The 20,164-nt window shown below is 43.6% G+C and overlaps 1 protein-coding gene across 2 annotated transcripts; it reads right to left on the bottom strand.

The window, feature by feature from the left end:
* Positions 1 to 406: 406 nt before the first annotated feature.
* Positions 407 to 18,778, bottom strand: LOC138638834 (fucolectin-5-like). 2 transcript variants are annotated; one of them, XM_069728488.1, is made up of 5 exons: positions 18,621 to 18,745; positions 17,897 to 18,060; positions 10,063 to 10,135; positions 2,355 to 2,637; positions 407 to 676 (listed from the first exon to the last, which is right to left on the bottom strand). In XM_069728488.1, exons 3-5 carry the CDS (start codon positions 10,118 to 10,120, stop codon positions 529 to 531), a joined length of 489 nt encoding a protein of 162 aa, XP_069584589.1. In that variant the 5' UTR covers positions 10,121 to 10,135; positions 17,897 to 18,060; positions 18,621 to 18,745; the 3' UTR covers positions 407 to 528. The 2 variants fall into 2 exon arrangements, with proteins under 2 accessions (XP_069584589.1, XP_069584588.1); XM_069728487.1 differs by lacking the exon at positions 17,897 to 18,060 and having other exon boundaries at positions 18,621 to 18,778.
* Positions 18,779 to 20,164: the final 1,386 nt, after the last annotated feature.

The following is a 20,164-nucleotide window of genomic DNA, read 5'->3' as shown; positions in this document are numbered from 1 at the left end:
GGAGCAGTATTCTGGATCACTGCGTTGAGAAACACGTGATGCTGTCTCCGCGGTGTTGGATGTTTTGATCTCCCCGAGGTCATTCATCCTTATGTTTAGATGAAATGATGACAGCCATTGTCTGAGCCTCTGGCAGATACAGCAGAAAAAGGCCCCTGTGCAAGAATAATATGTAGGAACTTTGCAGCCCAAGAACTTCTAAAAATACAAAACTGCATCTGCATTGGAGGTAGAAATGACTCCCGTACCTGTTGGGCCCCTGTGTGGCCACACAGGATGCACTAATGATATGTCCGCTCCTGGACTGAACTTTCCTTTATAACAAACCACTAAACATGAACTAGGCATCCTGATCATGGAAACTCATCCTGTGAACTCCAGGAAGGAAAGAATTGGAAATCATGCATTATAAATGTGAATGCCTTTTTATTTCATGATATTTTGAACTTGTATACATGTACATTTATTGTAGATTACTACTATGTTGTTATTAATATTTTACTTCCGATTATCGCCACACGTTCTACTTCAATAATCTGCTCCAAAAACCTTAACTTCGCACAGGGAAAGATACTCCGACCTTCCACGCAAAACGACGTTGACATATCTCCCGACCATATTGTTGCATTGGAAGGTTTGAGAACCTCCACGTGGAATTCCCGTCACCACTGCACACCTGTAATGGGAACCATGATGGGTTGGCGTTATTCCATACAATGGTATATTCATATGGAAGAGGGCACTGGGCCTGACTGTTAAGGACATAGCTTGAATTCAAGCTCTTAAATTCCAAGTAAGATAAACTGCCAGAACAGAGAAGTGAAGACAAGGGAGAAGACTGGAGAGAACAGAAGTGTCTGATTGTGAGAAAGGAGCATGGATGGGTGTGGGGGAACAGAGGAGATGAAAAAAGACAGAAAGGTGTGGAGAGAACAGAGGGGTGTGGATGAAATAGAGGGCGTGCAGGAGGAGATAGGAGTCTGGAGAGCAGAATAGAGTCTGGGTGAGGACACAGAGCTGTGGAGACAACTGAAGAGTCTGGAGGACTGAAGGGTCTGGAGAGGACATAGGAGCTCTTGAAATAGAAAAAGTGTATGTAGAGAACAGAGAAGTCTGGAGGACACTGTAGTCAGGAGGAGACAGTGATCTGCAGAGGACAGAGAAGTCTGGAGATGACAGAGATGTTTGGAGAGAGAAGAAGGTTCTGGAAGAGATAGAGAAGTCTGGAGCAGACATAGGCATCTGGAGAACACTGGGGTCTGGATAGGACAGAGGAGTCTGGAGAAGACCGAGGGTTGTAGAGTGTATAGAAGAGTCTACAGAGGAAAGTGGAGTATGGAGCTAACAGAGGAGGTTGGGGGGTGTCTGGAGGGCGCTTAGGACTGAGTCTACAGTAGACAAAGTAGTCTAGAGATGACAGAGGAGTCTGGAGGAGCTATGGGTCTGGAGAGGACAGAGGAGTCTGGAGAAGACCGAGGGTTGTAGAGTGTATAGAAGAGTCTACAGAGGAAAGTATAGTATGGAGCTAACAGAGGAGGTTGGGGGGTGTCTGGAGGGCGCTTAGGACTGAGTCTACAGTAGACAAAGTAGTCTAGAGATGAAGAGGAGTCTGGAGGAGCTATGGGTCTGGAGAGGACAGAGGAGTCTGGAGAAGACCGAGGGTTGTAGAGTGTATAGAAGAGTATACAGAGGAAAGTATAGTATGGAGCTAACAGAGGAGGTTGGGGGGTGTCTGGAGGGCGCTTAGGACTGAGTCTACAGTAGACAAAGTAGTCTAGAGATAACAGAGGAGTCTGGAGGAGCTATGGGTCTGGAGAGGACAGAGGAGTCTGGAGAAGACCGAGGGTTGTAGAGTGTATAGAAGAGTCTACAGAGGAAAGTATAGTATGGAGCTAACAGAGGAGGTTGGGGGGTGTCTGGAGGGAGCTAAGGACTGAGTCTACAGTAGACAAAGTAGTCTAGAGATGACAGAGGAGTCTGGAGGAGCTATGGGTCTGGAGAGGACAGAGGAGTCTGGAGAAGACCGAGGGTTGTAGAGTGTATAGAAGAGTCTACAGAGGAAAGTGGAGTATGGAGCTAACAGAGGAGGTTGGGGGGTGTCTGGAGGGCGCTTAGGACTAAGTCTACAGTAGACAAAGTAGTCTAGAGATGACAGAGGAGTCTGGAGGAGCTATGGGTCAGGAGAGGACAGAGGAGTCTTGGCAACCTGCTGGTCGTATTTCTCTTGACTGCTATAGATAAAACAAATATATTCCTGGATTTATAACATGACGTGGTGAGCTCCGGATACTTATCACCTTGTGAGGTATATAACACATTTTGGTAAATGAGAATCTGGAGTCGCTCGTTCTCACCTTGGATTATTGTTCCCTACATTGGCCAATGAGTCTCCAACAAGGATTTCTGCCCCGTTCAGCTGTTCTTCACAGCAGTCCTTCCGCGTAGTGATGGTGATGTTCTTAATTCTGTAAGAACTCAGCAAATCCACCCTCCACCAGGGAGACACTTCATTGTCTGTGTGGGAACAGGTGTCCTGGTTTCCATCTATTGCGCTTGTTGCCATAGATAGGTAGCCAAAGGTCAGATCCGTTAAAATCGAAGACTGAGTGGCTCGACCATGAAGTGCGAGGTTCGTATCTAACAAGAGAAGGTGAAACATGGAAGATTGAGCGGGTTATACCAGTAATCTGCACACAAACAGCACCGCAATGAACATCTGACTGCTTCTTAAAGGGATTTTTACGTTCTTCTTTCTGAGTCCATAAAGAGATTGTACACTAATTTTACATTCAAATTTGCTGTCGAAATTGCGGCAGCGCTGCAGAAAATAACAAAGACTGAGAACAGCGGTGGAGACTCAGCACTGAACCAGGGGAGGGGGAGTAAAGCTCAGGGTTTTTTTTTTCTTTTAAACAAACTGCAGCCAGGGACAGGGGTTTTCCGAAACTGAAAAAATCCCTTTACGCCATAGCTGCATTCTACATACGGTGTTTTCAGCTTCACGTGAGTAAAAATCTCTCAGCTTCCCACGTCTCCTTTGTGTATGCAGAATTTCCCATGATCATGTGCATGGAGAGGGTGATTGGGTGGTTATGTGCCACCTCTAACTATAATATAGGATGTACACCAAATAGAACCTATAATAATTAAGGGTCAAAAAATAAAGTCTAGCAATCCGAAGAGAGGAAATGGATCCTTTGTAATTGTGTGGCTGAAAACAATAACAAAACTTTATTTACTAAAAATTAATTCTAATAAAATGACATAAAAGCCCGGAGTTGTGCTGAAGCAGAGAACAAGAAGTATAAAGTGCAGATGTGCAAAACAGGTACATAGTACCAATAGATAGGGAATCACACAAAAGTATAACCCTGACTATGGGGCTAGGCGCTCACCATAGGTATGCAGTAGATGGCGCTATAACACCCATTTCAATAGTCCCAGCTGATAATCTCAAAATCAAAGCCCCCCACCTCATCTGCTGGACACTGACTCATCATTACATGTTGCCATCATCTCCTTTATCTCGTCTGATCACAAATTGGAGCGTTCATTGTACCATATGTTTTGCACACTAGGGTAGCCTATACCAGCTCTACCCGTCCCCAACATTCACCCATAGACATGATTTATTTTTTCCATCTAAATGTCTAACGAGAGGGCTTAGTAGAGGAGTACACTGACAACTAATGCACGAGCGGGGATGCTGTCATGATCCAGACCGGGTTTTGAGTCCTATCTTCCCTTTCTCTGGTCTGCACATGCCAGGGGTTAACTTTCTCAGCCTCAGTCCGGTCTCAGGTTTGCTATTTATCTCCGCTGTGTCTTGCAGACCATGCCAGTTATAGTTTCTGCCTACGGTGTCTGTAGCTGACTCCATTTGCCCTGATTTGTCCAGCTGCTTGTTTAAGGAACCTGTGGCTGTTTATCCCCTCTTCCCTTCCCGACTCAGTGTTTCCCTTTTGTGTCTTGATTCTCTGGTTTTGACTCGGCTTGGACCTTGACCTGTGGTTTTGTCTCCTGTCTTTTGGCATATCCTCTCCTGATCGGTACTGACCCCTTTGGCTTGTTGTTGACTCTGTGTTTGCTTATTCTTTTTGTACTGCTCTACAGTCTTATATCGACCCGGCTTGTTTTGACTATTCTGCTGCCACCTGGTGGTGGTCTCACCGCTGCATTGAAGGTCTGGTCTTGCTGCGTGGAGTCCTTCCTCCACTCTATTGCCACCTAGTGGAGCTTGCATTTACCTGCATTGCAGCGGTGTGTGTTGTGAATTCTGTGGCTGAATTCACTCCTGTGGTCACAAGTGGTACTGCAGCTTCTGGGCTTCCTCCCTCAGGTGTTCTGGTGAGCTCGTTGGCTGCCTTGTTATTTAACTCCACCTGATTCTGTCTTCCTTGCTCCTTGTCAATGTTCCAGTGTTGGATCTGAGCTTCTGGATCTTTCCTGTGGCCTGCTGCTCTGCTTAGATAAGTGCTTCTTTGCTTTTGTTGCTGTTTTTTCTGTCCAGCTTGTCTATTCGTTTTTGCTGGAAGCTCTGAGATGCAAAGGGTGTACCGCCGTGCCGTTAGTTCGGCACGGTGGGTCTTTTTGCCCCCTTTGCGTGGTTTTTTGCTTTAGGGTTTTTTGTAGACTGCAAAGTTCTCTTTGCTATCCTCGCTCTATCTAGAATATCGGGCCTCACTTTGCTGAATCTATTTCATCCCTACGTTTTGTCTTTTCATCTTGCTAACAGTCATTATATGTGGGGGGCTGCCTTTTCCTTTGGGGTATTTCTCTGAGGCAAGTCAGGCTTGTATTTCTATCTTCAGGCTAGTCAGTTCCTCAGGCTGTGCCGAGTTGCATAGGTAGTGTCAGGCGCTATCCACAGCTGCCTTTAGTTGTGTTTAGGATAGGTTCACGTATTGCGGTCTACAGAGATTCCACGTCTCAGAGCTCGTTCTATTGTTTTTGGGTTATTGTCAGATCACTGTATGTGCTCTGATTGCTGGCACACTGTGTTACTGGATTGCCTTCATAACAGTACAAGGAGCCAACCTAATGATTCTCAATAGAGGGAAAAAAGAAGTTCTGACATCATTTTTTTTTTCTCAGCTCTGTGTTCAGTCTTTTTTTTCCCCTAGACATTAGGGTGCTTCAGGACACAGCTGTGGACATGGATATTCAGGCTCTGTGCTCTTCAATGGATAATCTCGTTATAAATGTACAAAAGATTCAAGATACAATTGATCAGAAATCTATGCTAGAACCAAGAATTCCTATTCCTGATTTGTTTTTTGGTGATAGAACTAAGTTTCTGAGCTTCAAAAATAATTGTAAGCTATTTCTGGCCTTGAAACCTCATTCTTCTGGTAATTCAGTTCAACAGGTTTTGATTATTATTTCTTTTTTGCGCGGCGACCCTCAGGACTGGGCATTTTCTCTTGCGCCGGGAGACCCTGCATTGAGTGGTGTCGATGCGTTTTTACTGGCGCTCGGATTGCTGTACGATGAGCCTAATTCAGTGGATCAGGCTGAGAAAAATTTGCTGGCTTTGTGCCAGGGTCAGGATGATATAGAAGTATATTGTCAGAAATTTAGGAAGTGGTCAGTACTCACTTTGTGGAATGAATCTGCGCTGGCAGCTTTGTTCAGAAAGGGTCTCTCTGAGGCTCTTAAGGATGTCATGGTGGGTTTTCCTATGACTGCTGGTTTGAATGAGTCTATGTCTTTGGCCATTCAGATCGGTCGTCGCTTGCGCAAGCGTAAATCTGTGCACCATTTGGCGGTATTGTCTGAGATTAAACCTGAGCCTATGCAGTGCGATAGGACTATGACCAGAGTTGAACGGCAAGAACACAGACGTCTGAATGGTCTGTGTTTCTACTGTGGTGATTCCACTCATGCTATTTCTGATTGTCCTAAGCGCACTAAGCGGTTCGATAGGTCTGCCGTCATTGGTACTGTACAGTCCAAATTCCTTCTGTCCATTACCTTGATATGCTCTTTGTCATCGTATTCTGTCATGGCGTTTGTGGATTCAGGCGCTGCCCTGAATCTGATGGATTTGGATTATGCTAAACGTTGTGGGTTTTTCTTGGAGCCTTTGCGGTGTCCTATTCCTTTGAGAGGAATTGATGCTACACCTTTGGCCAAGAATAAGCCTCAGTACTGTACCCAGCTGACCATGTGCATGACTCCTGCACATCAGGAAGTTATTCGATTTCTGAATACACCTATCCAGCTTGTCTATTCGTTTTTGCTGGAAGCTCTGAGACGCAAAGGGTGTACCGCCGTGCCGTTAGTTCGGCACGGTGGGTCTTTTTGCCCCCTTTGCGTGGTTTTTTGCTTTAGGGTTTTTTGTAGACTGCAAAGTTCTCTTTGCTATCCTCGCTCTATCTAGAATATCGGGCCTCACTTTGCTGAATCTATTTCATCCCTACGTTTTGTCTTTTCATCTTGCTAACAGTCATTATATGTGGGGGGCTGCCTTTTCCTTTGGGGTATTTCTCTGAGGCAAGTCAGGCTTGTATTTCTATCTTCAGGCTAGTGAGCTCCTCAGGCTGTGCCGAGTTGCATAGGTAGTGTCAGGCGCAATCCACAGCTGCCTTTAGTTGTGTTTAGGATAGGTTCAGGTATTGCGGTCTACAGAGATTCCACGTCTCAGAGCTCGTTCTATTGTTTTTGGGTTATTGTCAGATCACTGTATGTGCTCTGATTGCTGGCACACTGTGTTACTGGATTGCCTTCATAACAGGTGTGACAGGTGCCATCTCTTTTATTTAGGGTGCCAACCTTCGCAAGTAGGAAGGGATGCTGCAGGCTCTAGTCTCAGGGATAGTGCACCTCTCCTTATAGTGAGCTTTTTGGATGCTGCATCATTTCCTGCACTTTGCTAATTCTACATACATACATTTACCTAGGCAGACTTTTATCACTGACATCACTGTCTGTAATGACCATTTTCCCCTAGCTGGGGCTATTACAGCATTAGGGTTGGTGCCATTGTTATGTCCCATGAATGAGACATTTTACAGACTGTCCTGTTCAATTTACATGCTGTATTGCAGTTTCTCATATTGTTTATTGTTGCTATGTGTTCCTGGGTTTTGCATAGCTGATATCCTCCCTTTACATGAAGTTTGTCCCTTCTGTCTCCCTCTCCTGGTTGTCATGTCACTTCCTTCTTCTCCCTGTGTCTCAGTCTCCATCTTGGCTTCATTAGAGGCACATGTGCTTTCAGCTTGTCTCAAGAAAGCCTTTTTTACTTGCTGCTGTTTGTATGCATTCAACAAGAATTCTTAAAGAAATCAAAGTCTTTTCTGGATTCTTCATAACATGTGTGCCTGCAGCTGAGCTAAGCTATCTGCGAACGTCGCCAATTGTAAGTAAGGTGAAGAGATTCAGCATCTCACAGAGACATATTTGCAGCCACAGGCCCCAAGGACACAATAGCCCTTATCTATTATTTTCCTGTCATGCTTAGCACTGTCCCATATTATAAAGGGTCCTCTTGTTATATATAGCGTTGTCCCTCATTACATAGCATTGCTTTCTGTCATGCTTAGCGCCTTCCCATATTATAAAGGGTCCTCTTGTTATATATAGCGTTGTCCCTCATTACATAGCATTGCTTTCTGTCATGCTTAGCGCCTTCCCATATTATATAGCGTCCTTTTGTTATATATAGTGTTGTCCCTTATTAAATAGCATTGCTTTTTTGCCATGCTTAGCGCCATCCCATATTATAAAGGGTCCTCTTGTTATATATTGCGCTGTCTGTTATACAAAGCATTGCTTTCTGTTATGTATAGCACTGCCCCATATTACCTAGTGTCTTCTTGTTATACATAACGCTATCCATGATTACATATCATTATTTTCTGTTATGTATAGCACCTTCTGTATTATATAGCATCCTATTGTTATGTACAGTGGGTACGAAAAGTATTCAGACCCCTTTAAATTTTTCACTCTCTTTCATTACAGCCATTTGGTTAAATTCAAAAAAGTTAATTTTTTCCTCATTAATGTACACTCTGCACCCCATCTTGACTGAAAGAAAACAGAAATGTAGAAATTTTTGCAAACTTATTAAAAAAGAAAAACTGAAATATCACATGGTCATAAGTCCTCAGCCCCTTTGTTCAGTATTGAGTAGACACACCGTTTTGAGCTAGTACGGCCGTGAGTCTTCTTGAGAATGATGCAACAAGTTTTTCACTCCTGGATTTGGGGATCCTCGGCCATTCGTCCTTGCAGATCCTCTCCAGTTCCGTCAGGTTGGATGTTGAACGTTGGTGGACGCCATTTTCAGGTTTCTCCAGAGATGCTCCATTGGGTTTAGGTCAGGGCTCTAGCTGGGCCGGTCAAGAATGGTCACAGAGTTGTCCTGAGCCACTCCTTTGTCCATCTTCATCTCATCAGACCAGAGAATCTTATTTCTCATAGTCTGGGAGTCCTCCATGTGTTTTTTTCGCAAACTCTATGCGAGATTTCATATGTTTTGCACTGAGGAGAGGTTTCCGTCAGACCACTCTGCCCTAAAGGCCTGACTGGTGGAGGGCTGCAGTGATAGTTAACTTTGTGAAACTTTCTGCCATCACCCTACTGCATCTCTGGAGATCAGCCACAGTGATCTTGGGTTTCTTCTTTACCTCTCACCAAGACTCTTCTCCCACGATTGCTCAGTTTGGCTGGACGGCCAGGTCTAGGAAGATCTCTGGTGGTCGCAAACTTCTTCCATTTAAGGATTATGGAGGCCACTCTGCTCTTAGGAACCTTGAGTGCTGTGGAAATTCTGTTGTAACCTTGGCCAGATCTGTGCTTTGCCACAATTCTGTCTCTGAGCTCCTCGGCCAGTTCCTTTGACCTCATGATTCTGATTTGGTCTGACATGCACTGTGAGGTCTTACAGTGGGTATGGAAAGTATTCAAACCCTTTTAAATTTCTCACACCCCATCTTGAGGGAAAAAACAGTAATGTAGTACTTTTTGCAAATTTCTTAAAAAAAGAAAAGCTGAAATATCACATGGTGATAAGTCTTCAGCCCCTTTGCTCAGACACTCCTATGTAAGTCACGTGCTGTCCATTTCCTTGTGATCCTCCTTGAGATGGTTCTTCTCCTTCATTGGAGGCCAGCCGTGTGTAATTAAGCTGATAGGACTTGATTTGGAGCGGCGCACACCTGTCTATATAAGACCTCACAGCTCACAGTGCATGTCAGACCAAATGAGAATCATGAGGCCAAAGGAACTGGCCAAGGAGCTCAGAGACAGGAGTTAATGAGCCATGTCTGGATGATTAAACAGCTATAGAGTGGGAAGAGTCCAGAGGATAAATGCCCATAGAGCATTTGGTGTGGGGTGGGCCCGGAGGTGAAAGCTCTGGAGCTGTATTGTCACATAAAGGAAAACTAAACCTTGTGCTGTTTGTTCATGGCAATATCACGTAGCAACAAGGACTGTGCCATACGTTATGTTTTATTTTTCCTGTTAGGCCGGGAAGGCCATGTTTGTTCTGCTACCTTTGCCCTGGTTTATACAATACTCTTAATAAACCAGGGGAAGATTTAAAGAGACAGTGTTCCTGTGTCTACCTCTATATGCAGCCGAGTGGTGCCGATCTACCACAATATACTGTATACATATATATTTTTGTTGTTGTTGTTGCCTAAAATACAAAGGAAATGTGTCATCTGTAACTTTAGGCCTTTTAGAGATCACTTGCTTAATTGTTTAATAACAGTAATTTTGACCAAACTTTTACAAGCCACTGTATTACGTGCGAGTCCATACATCTCATAATGCCACAGCATCGCTGCATATAGCAAAAATCATGGTCTCCTGCAAACTTTAGCAGTAGGTCCCAGCTGTAATACACAGCCGTCACCTGCCAGCTCCATACACCCACTTCCGACTTGCACCCTACATGTACGGCAGAAGTCGTGAAGGGGTTAAAACACACAATCAATGTAAATGTCGAAGACAGTACAGAAGTTAGTAGAAAAGCGAAGATCTTCCAGAACTTGTCTCTTTCTTCCCCCCATTCTGTTATCATCTTACAATTATTACACAACTCACATATTTCTGTGTCGGCGAACACGGAAATCCACAAGACGACGAAGGTGAGGAAGAACATGATTATTCCGCCAGACTGTAAAACAAGCAAAAAAATTACATTAAGATCAATAGAAGATGAATGTGAATCAGACGGCGGGGTGTAAGGATTACAGGAGCCTGACCACCACCCGGAGCCGGGACACCGCTCTACTGAAACGCCCCAACGTACAGACCATACAAGGAAAACTAGAAGTCTTCACGATGTTACATTGTGCCGTGCCGCCATTATCACGTTTCGGAACAGTTTGTCGTCTCTGTGGGGTTTTTTTCTCCTCTGGTTCTGTGAGCCATAACTCTGTTTTTCAGCTGACATCGCCTTATGAGGGCTTATTTTTTTTGTGGGTCGAATGTATTAGAAGACTGGGAAAAAAAATCCAAATACGGTGAAATGGAAAAAAATAAACGGCAATTGTAGCATTGTGTTTTAAGAGGGGCTTTCATTTTTATGGCATCTATTTTGTGGTAAAAAATGATTTTCCAGGTCAGTACGGTTATAGCGACACTAAACATGTAGTTCTGTTTTTTTTTCAGAAATTTGGAAATTTATAAACAAAACATTTTGGCTGAGACCAGTATTTTTTTTTTTTTTTCCATCAACATACGAGGGCTTGTTTTCTGCACGCCGAACTGATGTTTTCAATTATATTTTTTAGGGAGCATGTGACATTGAGATCACTTAAGGTACCTTCACACATAACGATATTGTTAACGATATCGTTGCATTTTGTGACGTAGCAACGATATCGTTAATGAAATCGTTATGTGTGACAGCGACCAACGATCAGGCCCCTGCTGGGAGATCGTTGGTCGCTGAATAAAGTCCAGAACTTTATTTCGTCGCTGGATCTCCTCCTGACATCGCTGGATCGGCGTGTGTGACACCGATCCAGCGATGTCTTCACTGGTAACCAGGGTAAACATCGGGTAACTAAGCGCAGGGCCGCGCTTAGTAACCCGATGTTTACCCTGGTTACCATCCTAAAAGTAAAAAAAAACAAACAGTACATACTTACCTACAGCCGTCTGTCCTCCAGCGCTGTGCTCTGCACTCCTCCTGTACTGGCTGTGAGCGCCGGTCAGCCAGAAAGCAGAGCGGTGACGTCACCGCTCTGCTTTCCGGCCGCTGTGCTCACAGCCAGTACAGGAGGAGTGCAGAGCACAGCGCTGGAGGACAGACGGCTGTAGGTAAGTATGTACTGTTTGTTTTTTTTTACTTTTAGGATGGTAACCAGGGTAAACATCGGGTTACTAAGCGCGGCCCTGCGCTTAGTTACCCGATGTTTACCCTGGTTACCGGCATCGTTGGTCGCTGGAGAGCTGTCTGTGTGACAGCTCTCCAGCGACCAAACAGCGATGCTGTAGCGATCCGGATCGTTGTCGGTATCGCTGCAGCGTCGCTTAATGTGAAGGGGCCTTTACATTGCAGTTTATTAGGAAAATGGAGCATTAAAAAACTGCAATTCTGGCACTTTGACTTTAATTCTCTTTACGGTATTTACTTTATGGATTTCTACTTTTTTTATGTGATAAATCGGACTTTTACAGATGTGGTGATGCCAACAATAGTTTATTATTATTATTATTATTATTATTATTATTATTATTATATTTTGTTTTTTCTTTATCATTAAAAGTAGAAAAAGGGGATGATACTATTTTTTTCTTTCTTTTTTTCATTTTATATACAGTACAGACCAAAAGTTTGGACATTCTTTCTCATTTAAAGATTTTTCTGTATTTTCATGACTATGAAAATTGTACATTCACACTGAAAGCATCAAAACTATGAATTAACACATGTGGAATTATATACTTAACAAAAAAGTGTGAAACAGCTGAAAATATGTTTTATATTCTCGGTTCTTCAAAGTAGCCACCTGTCATGATCCCAATGGCAGGGGATCACAAAAGGACAAGCACAAAAGCAGAACAAGCTCTAGGGTGATGGAACCTGAGCTGACCGCGAAACTGAACCTAACACACAACTAGCTGTAGCCGGGGAACGTGCCTACGATGATTCTAGACGTCTCGCGCCAGCCGAAGAACTAACTTCCCCTATTAGAAGAAACACAGACCTCTCTTGCCTCCAGAGAAACACCCCACAGAAATAGCAGCCCCCCACATGTAATAACGGTGAAATGAGAGGAAAGCACATACGTAGTTATGAAAACAGATTCAGCAAAATGAGGCCCGCTAAAGCTAGATAGCAGAGGATACAAAAGTGAACTGCGCGGTCAGCGAAAAACCCTTAAAAAAAAAACATCCTGAAATTACTTGAACTCATGTGCCAACTCATGGAACATGAGGAGTAATTTCAGCCCACAAGAGCAACCAGCAAAAAGAAATCACATATCTGCAAGCTGGACAAGACAAAAATAAAGCAAAACGTGGAACAGGAAAATCAAAACTTAGCTTGTCCTGAAGATTACAGAAGCGGGTAGCAGAGGTAAAAAGACACACTGATTACATTGATAGCCGGCGAGGAAATGACAAGAAAGCCAGGCTAAATAGGAAACTCCCATATCCTGATGGAACAGGTGGACACCAGAGACCGCAGAGAACACAAGTCACCCAGTACCACCAGTAACCACCAGAGGGAGCCCAAAAACAGAACTCACAACAGTACCCCCCCCCCTTGAGGAGGGGTCACCGAACCCTCACGAGAACCACCAGGGCGACCAGGATGAGCCCTATGAAATGCACGGACCAAATCGGCAGCATGAACATCAGAGGCAACCACCCAAGAATTATCCTCCTGACCATAACCCTTCCACTTGACCAAATACTGGAGCTTCCGTCTGGAAACACGAGAATCCAAGATCTTCTCCACAACATACTCCAATTCTCCCTCCACCAGCACCGGAGCAGGAGGCTCAAGCGAAGGAACAACAGGTACCTCATACTTCCGCAACAACGACCGATGGAACACATTATGAATAGCAAACGATGCCGGGAGATCCAAACGAAACGACACAGGGTTAAGAATTTCCAAGATCCTATAGGGACCGATGAACCGAGGCTTGAACTTAGGAGCAGAGACCCTCATAGGAACAAAACGAGAAGACAACCACACCAAGTCCCCAACACGAAGACGAGGACCCATGCGGCGACGGCGATTAGCAAAATGCTGAGCTCTCTCCTGGGACAACTTCAAATTGTCCACCACATGACTCCAAATCTGATGCAACCTATCCACCACCATGTCCACTCCAGGACAATCAGAAGGCTCCACCTGACCAGAGGAAAAACGAGGATGAAACCCCGAATTACAAAAGAAAGGAGAAACTAAGGTAGCAGAACTAGCCCGATTATTAAGGGCAAATTCGGCAAGGGGCAAAAAGGTAACCCAGTCATCTTGATCAGCAGAAACAAAACACCTTAAATAAGTTTCTAAGGTCTGATTAGTTTGTTCAGTCTGGCCATTCGTCTGGGGATGGAATGCAGACGAAAAGGACAAATCAATGCCCATTTTAGCACAGAACGTCCGCCAAAATCTAGACACAAACTGGGATCCCCTGTCAGAAACGATGTTCTCCGGAATCCCATGCAAACGAACCACGTTCTGAAAAAACAGAGGGACCAACTCAGAGGAGGAAGGTAACTTAGGCAAGGGTACAAGATGAACCATCTTAGAAAAGCGGTCACACACAACCCAGATGACGGACATTTTTTGAGAGACAGGAAGATCCGAAATAAAGTCCATGGAAATGTGCGTCCAAGGCCTCTTTGGGATAGGCAAAGGTGACAACAATCCACTGGCCCGAGAACAGCAAGGCTTAGCCCGAGCGCAAACTTCACAAGACTGCACAAAAGAACGCACATCCCTCGACAAAAAAAAAGACCACCAAAAAGACCTGGCCACCAAGTCTCTAGTACCAAATATTCCAGGATGACCTGCCAACGCAGAAGAATGGACCTCGGAGATGACTCTACTGGTCCAATTATCCGGAACAAACAGTCTTTCAGGCGGACAACGATCAGGTTTATCCGCCTGAAACTCCTGCAAAGCACGTCGCAAGTCTGGAGAGACAGCCGACAAAATCACCCCATCCCTAAGGATACCAGTAGGCTCAGAATTTCCAGGGGAGTCAGGCACAAAACTCCTAGAAAGAGCATCCGCCTTCACATTCTTTGAACCTGGCAGGTATGAAACCACAAAATTGAAACGGGAGAAAAACAGTGACCAACGAGCCTGTCTAGGATTCAGACGCTTGGCAGACTCAACGTACATCAGATTTTTGTGATCAGTAAAGACCACCACACGATGTCTAGCACGCTCAAGCCAATGACGCCACTCCTCAAATGCCCACTTCATGGCCAAAAGCTCCCGATTACCAACATCATAATTCCGTTCAGCGGGCGAAAATTTTCTAGAAAAGAATGCACATGGCTTCATCACTGAGCCATTGGAGCTTCTCTGCGACAAAACCGCCCCCGCTCCAATCTCGGAAGCATCAACCTCAACCTGAAAAGGAAGCGACGCATCTGGCTGACGCAACACAGGAGCAGAAGAAAACTGGCGCTTAAGTTCCTGAAAGGCCTCCACAGCCGCAGGAGACCAATCCGCAACATCAGCACCCTTCTTAGTCAAATCCGTCAAAGGTTTAACAACACTAGAAAAATTAGCTATGAAACGACGATAAAAATTAGCAAAGCCCAAGAACTTCTGTAGACTCTTAAGAGATGTAGGCTGCGTCCAGTCACAAATAGCCTGAACCTTGACGGGATCCATCTCAATAGTAGAAGGGGAAAAAATATACCCCAAAAAAGAAATCTTCTGGACTCCAAAGAGACACTTTGAACCCTTTACAAACAAAGAATTGGCCCGCAGGACCTGAAACACCTTCCTGACCTGCTGAACATGGGACTCCCAGTCATCAGAAAAAACCAAAACATCATCCAAATACACGATCATAAATTTATCCAGATATTCACGGAAAATATAGTGCATAAAGGACTGGTAGACAGAAGGAGCATTAGAAAGTCCAAAAGGCATCACCAAATACTCGAAATGGCCCTCAGGCGTATTAAATGCGGTTTTCCACTCATCACCCTGCTTTATCCGCACAAGATTATACGCACCCCGAAGATCAATCTTAGTGAACCATCTAGCCCCCTTAATGCGAGCGAACAAATCAGTCAACAATGGCAAAGGATACTGATATTTGACTGTAATCTTATTCAAAAGACGATAATCTATACAAGGCCTCAAGGAACCATCTTTCTTGGCCACGAAAAAAAAACCTGCTCCCGTAAACGCCGATCAATCTGAATAGCCATAGTCATGGACTCATTCAGACCTGTAGGCGCCGGGAACCCCACCATAACATCTTTAATGGCCTCAGAAAGGCCATCTCTGAATTTTGCAGCCAGAGCGCGCTCATTCCACTGAGTAAGCACCGACCATTTCCGAAATTTCTGACAATATATTTCTGCTTCATCTTGCCCCTGAGAGAGAGCCAATAAAGCTTTTTCAGCCTGAATCCCTAGGTTAGGTTCCTCATAGAGCAAACCCAATGCCAGAAAAAACGCATCCACATTAAGCAACGCAGGATCCCCTGGTGCCAATGCAAATGCCCAATTCTGAGGGTCACCCCGCAGGAAAGATATAATAATCTTGACCTGCTGAGCAGGGTCTCCAGAGGAATGAGATTTCAATGAAAGAAACAACTTGCAATTGTTCCTAAAATTCAGAAAACTAGATCTATCTCCAGAAAAAAACTCTGGGATAGGAATTTTAGGTTCAGACATAGGAGCATGTACAACAAAATCTTGTATATTTTGAACCTTAGCAGCAAGATTATTCAGGCTGGAAGCCAAACTCTGGACGTCCATGATAAACAGCTGAGGTCAGAGCCATTCAAGGATTAAGAGGAGGATAGAAGCAGCCAGGCTGCAATTAAGGCTAGACAGCAACCTCAGGGAGAGGAAAAAAAAAAAAAAAAAAAAAACTTCCTCAGACTACTTTTCCTCCTACTTCAGCCAATACGATTGCCACTTTCGGGCCGGCTATACTGTCATGATCCCAATGGCAGGGGATCACAAAAGGACAAGCACAAAAGCAGAACAAGCTCTAGGGTGATGGAACCTGAGCTGACCGCGAAACTGAACCTAACACACAACCAGCTGTAGCCGGGGAACGTGCCTACGATGATTCTAGACGTCTCGCGCCAGCCGAAGAACTAACTTCCCCTATTAGAAGAAACAAAGACCTCTCTTGCCTCCAGAGAAACACCCCACAGAAATAGCAGCCCCCCACATGTAATAACGGTGAAATGAGAGGAAAGCACATACGTAGTTATGAAAACAGATTCAGCAAAATGAGGCCCGCTAAAGCTAGATAGCAGAGGATACAAAAGTGAACTGCGCGGTCAGCGAAAAACCCTTAAAAAAAAACATCCTGAAATTACTTGAACTCATGTGCCAACTCATGGAACATGAGGAGTAATTTCAGCCCACAAGAGCAACCAGCAAAAAGAAATCACATATCTGCAAGCTGGACAAGACAAAAATAAAGCAAAACGTGGAACAGGAAAATCAAAACTTAGCTTGTCCTGAAGATTACAGAAGCGGGTAGCAGAGGTAAAAAGACACACTGATTACATTGATAGCCGGCGAGGAAATGACAAGAAAGCCAGGCTAAATAGGAAACTCCCATATCCTGATGGAACAGGTGGACACCAGAGACCGCAGAGAACACAAGTCACCCAGTACCACCAGTAACCACCAGAGGGAGCCCAAAAACAGAACTCACAACAGCCACCTTGTGCTTTGATGACTGCTTTGCACACTCTTGGCATTCTCTTGATGAGCTTCAAGAGGTATCCACCAGACTTCTGCACAACACAACTGATGGTCCCAACCCCATTTATAAGGCAAGAAATCCCACTTATTAAACCTGACAGGGCACACCTGTGAAGTGAACACCATTTCCCGTGACTACCTCTTGAAGCTCATCAAGAGAATGCCAAGAGTGTGCAAAGCAGTCATCAAAGCACAAGGTGGCTACTTTGAAGAACCTAGAATATAAGACATATTTTCAGTTGTTTCACACTTTTTTGTTAAGTATATAATTCCACATGTGTTAATTCATAGTTTTGATGCCTTCAGTGTGAATGTACAATTTTCATAGTCATGAAAATATAGAAAAATCTTTAAATGAGAAGGTGTGTCCAAACTTTTGGTCTGTACTGTATATATTTATATATACTGTGTGTATATACAGTATATATAAATATATATTTATTTATTTTTTCATTAGCTGAAAAAAAACCTCCAACTCCTGAGCCCATACACCAGTCCCTGACATATGAGGTGCTATTATGCCACATTTTGATATGGCGTTATAGGTCTAATACGGTTTTGTATAAGACCGCAGCGTCTGCCCCTGAGGATGCCTTGTTTGAGTATTCCAGCATGCAATGGGGATTCTCAAACGAAGTGTCATCAAAAAGGGAATAGCAAAATAAAAAAATAGAAAAATAGAAAAGCAGTTAGATAGTCTCCTTAGGGAAGGACAGGAAATTTTTTTAATTCACGTATAATATTAGAAAATGCTTTTTATGACATTAAATAGAAAAGGATTTTGGAGGAAAATTATTTTGGATTAGGAATACCCCTTTTAAATCCACTAAAGTAACTTACAAATAAGATTAAATTATTTTTTTTTAAAAATATGATAAAATTTAATTAAAAACATATAAAAATGCGAATCTCTCCACTTTCCCCCCAGTACTGTGTCTGGCATTGTTGCATCCATAAAAGTACGATCTGTCAAAATATAAAACTAATTTACCCGATTGTTAAAAAGTGTAAAAATACCAAAATTGCTGTTTTTTTGGATCACCACAATGCTGCAAAAAAGTAGTAAGAAGCAATGAAAATGTCATATCTGCTCCAAAATGGAATCAATAAAAATGTTGTCTCGCCCCACAACAAGGAAGCCTCACACAGCTCCACCTAATGAAAAATGAAAAGTTACAGGTCTCAGAAAACGGCAACACAACACAATTTTTTTTTTACAAATTCAAAAACGTTTTTCACCTCTAGAATAGTAAAAAAAAAATTAACAAGGTTGATATTTCCATAATTGGACTTCAATGTTCACTGTAAAACAATTCATAAGAACCAACGTCAATACAGAAGCTTGGATTTTTTTCACAATTTAACCATACGTTGGTTTTTTTCCCCCTATTTTAAGGACACTGCGAAATTCAAAACTAAAACTCTTCCTGCACAAAACAATCCCTCATATGTCTGTGGACAGAAGAATAATAAAAGCTATGACTCCCTGAAGAAGGGGAGGAAAAAACAAAAACGCAAAAAAATGGAAATTGACAATGTCGTTCTCTTCGGTAGTGGAAAGTTTGGAAAAGTTTAGAAAAGTTGGAAAAATTGATATTGCAAACATGATCCTGCCCATTAGGACTACACATGCCTGGTGTCGCTCTAGTTTTCCATTGTAGTAATCCTGTAAATGAATAAAGCACAATTAATATAGAGATAAAATAATTTCTTACCCGTGGACTCTAAAGTGACTAGTGTTAGGTCCCAGCAGTCGCCTGAATACGGTCTGGTGGATGTCGCTGGCCAGGAGCAACCCGCGGAGTGTGAAGGCAGCACTTCTCAGTCTCCCTTATTTATAGAAATAACAATGTAGGTGTGACTATTCATTATGTTTTAATCAATCACGTACCTGCAGGTTAACGAGATAAACCGTACACAGATACAGGCACAGCACACATAAAGTACCGGAAGCTTACACAATCCGTACCAGTAACACCTGTAGTGCCACATGCAAGATCCCAGAGATCCATCCACCTACACTATTAATTCTGGGTCCAACCAGTCGGGCCACTCTGGCTTCCAATCGCCCCTAGGGAAAGCATTATGTTGTAATAGTATCAGTTTCTCAATGTCATATAGTTTATGTGGATTTTAAACAAATAGTTCTAAGAGCCTTGGTATCGAAACACATAATGTCCATCGAGGATTAACTTCTCTAATCATTAAAATATATCTTTATTTCTAATACATCATAATATAAGTATGAAATAAGGTGCCTCGTGCCAAGAAGAGATGCAGTAAGACGAAAAACTCTCAATGGGCAATAATAATAACTACTGCACAATGGCTGCCTCGGAGATCTGGCACAGGTGTACAGTGTAAATATAAAAAGTCTGGACAGTGATGCAGGGTTCAATATGTAAGAGTTGATCGTTCAACAATAGTAGATATGGTAAGCAATTGTTTTACCTAGCATAAGAGTGCTGGTGGCATCCGCAGATGAGATAGTACTGCGTCCCTCCACCCCGACGCGTGTTTCGCCTTGCTTCTTTCGGGGCCGTGTCTAGGTGAGAGAGCGCCATTGCTATATAAAAGGCCACTTGGAAATTCACAAATCATGATGGAGACCGTGCCCTTTCTAAGTACATACCAATCAAGCGATAGCACTTGAATCTGACGAGTGCATGCGGATACTGTGGCGAATCGGGACAACAGAGGAGGCAGCCCCCACAGTTCCAGACCCAGCACAAGACAGATACCCCCGGTCCGGTACTTCTTACAGAGGTGTAAGGCCCTCATTTGTTTAAATGAGAACACTCCTGGTTGGGTGTCCATATGCTGTATTGGGTGAAGTGGAAGACCTGTCGGTCCCTATTACACTATTTCTACAGTGGTGAAATTGATGCCACTCTTGTGGTGTCTGCCAATAATTTTTGGAAATGTGAACACTCCTGGTTGGGTCTCCTTCATGCGTGTTGCCTGTAGTAGTACATTTCAAAAACCTGACCTGCACATCCAAACATAGACTGAGTGTGAACAGGTGCTGAACCCAGAGTCGCCAACTCGTATATAGTTAAATAAATAGGGCAGCACACTGCAGCGCCAAAACATGCAAACTTGAAAAAACGAAATTTGAACTGCATCACTGCACTAGAAATATGAAAAATGAGAGCTTTTAGCGCACAAAAATGGCCAATTTTATGTGTACCTCGTAGCCACGTTAAGGCATCTCTCTTATACGAGGTCCTACGTTTGACCTACCTCACTGAGAATAAAC

This window comes from Ranitomeya imitator, chromosome 5, assembly GCF_032444005.1.
Source record: "Ranitomeya imitator isolate aRanImi1 chromosome 5, aRanImi1.pri, whole genome shotgun sequence".
Taxonomy (NCBI): domain Eukaryota; kingdom Metazoa; phylum Chordata; class Amphibia; order Anura; family Dendrobatidae; genus Ranitomeya; species Ranitomeya imitator.
This window is presented reverse-complemented; position numbering and strand designations above follow the sequence as displayed.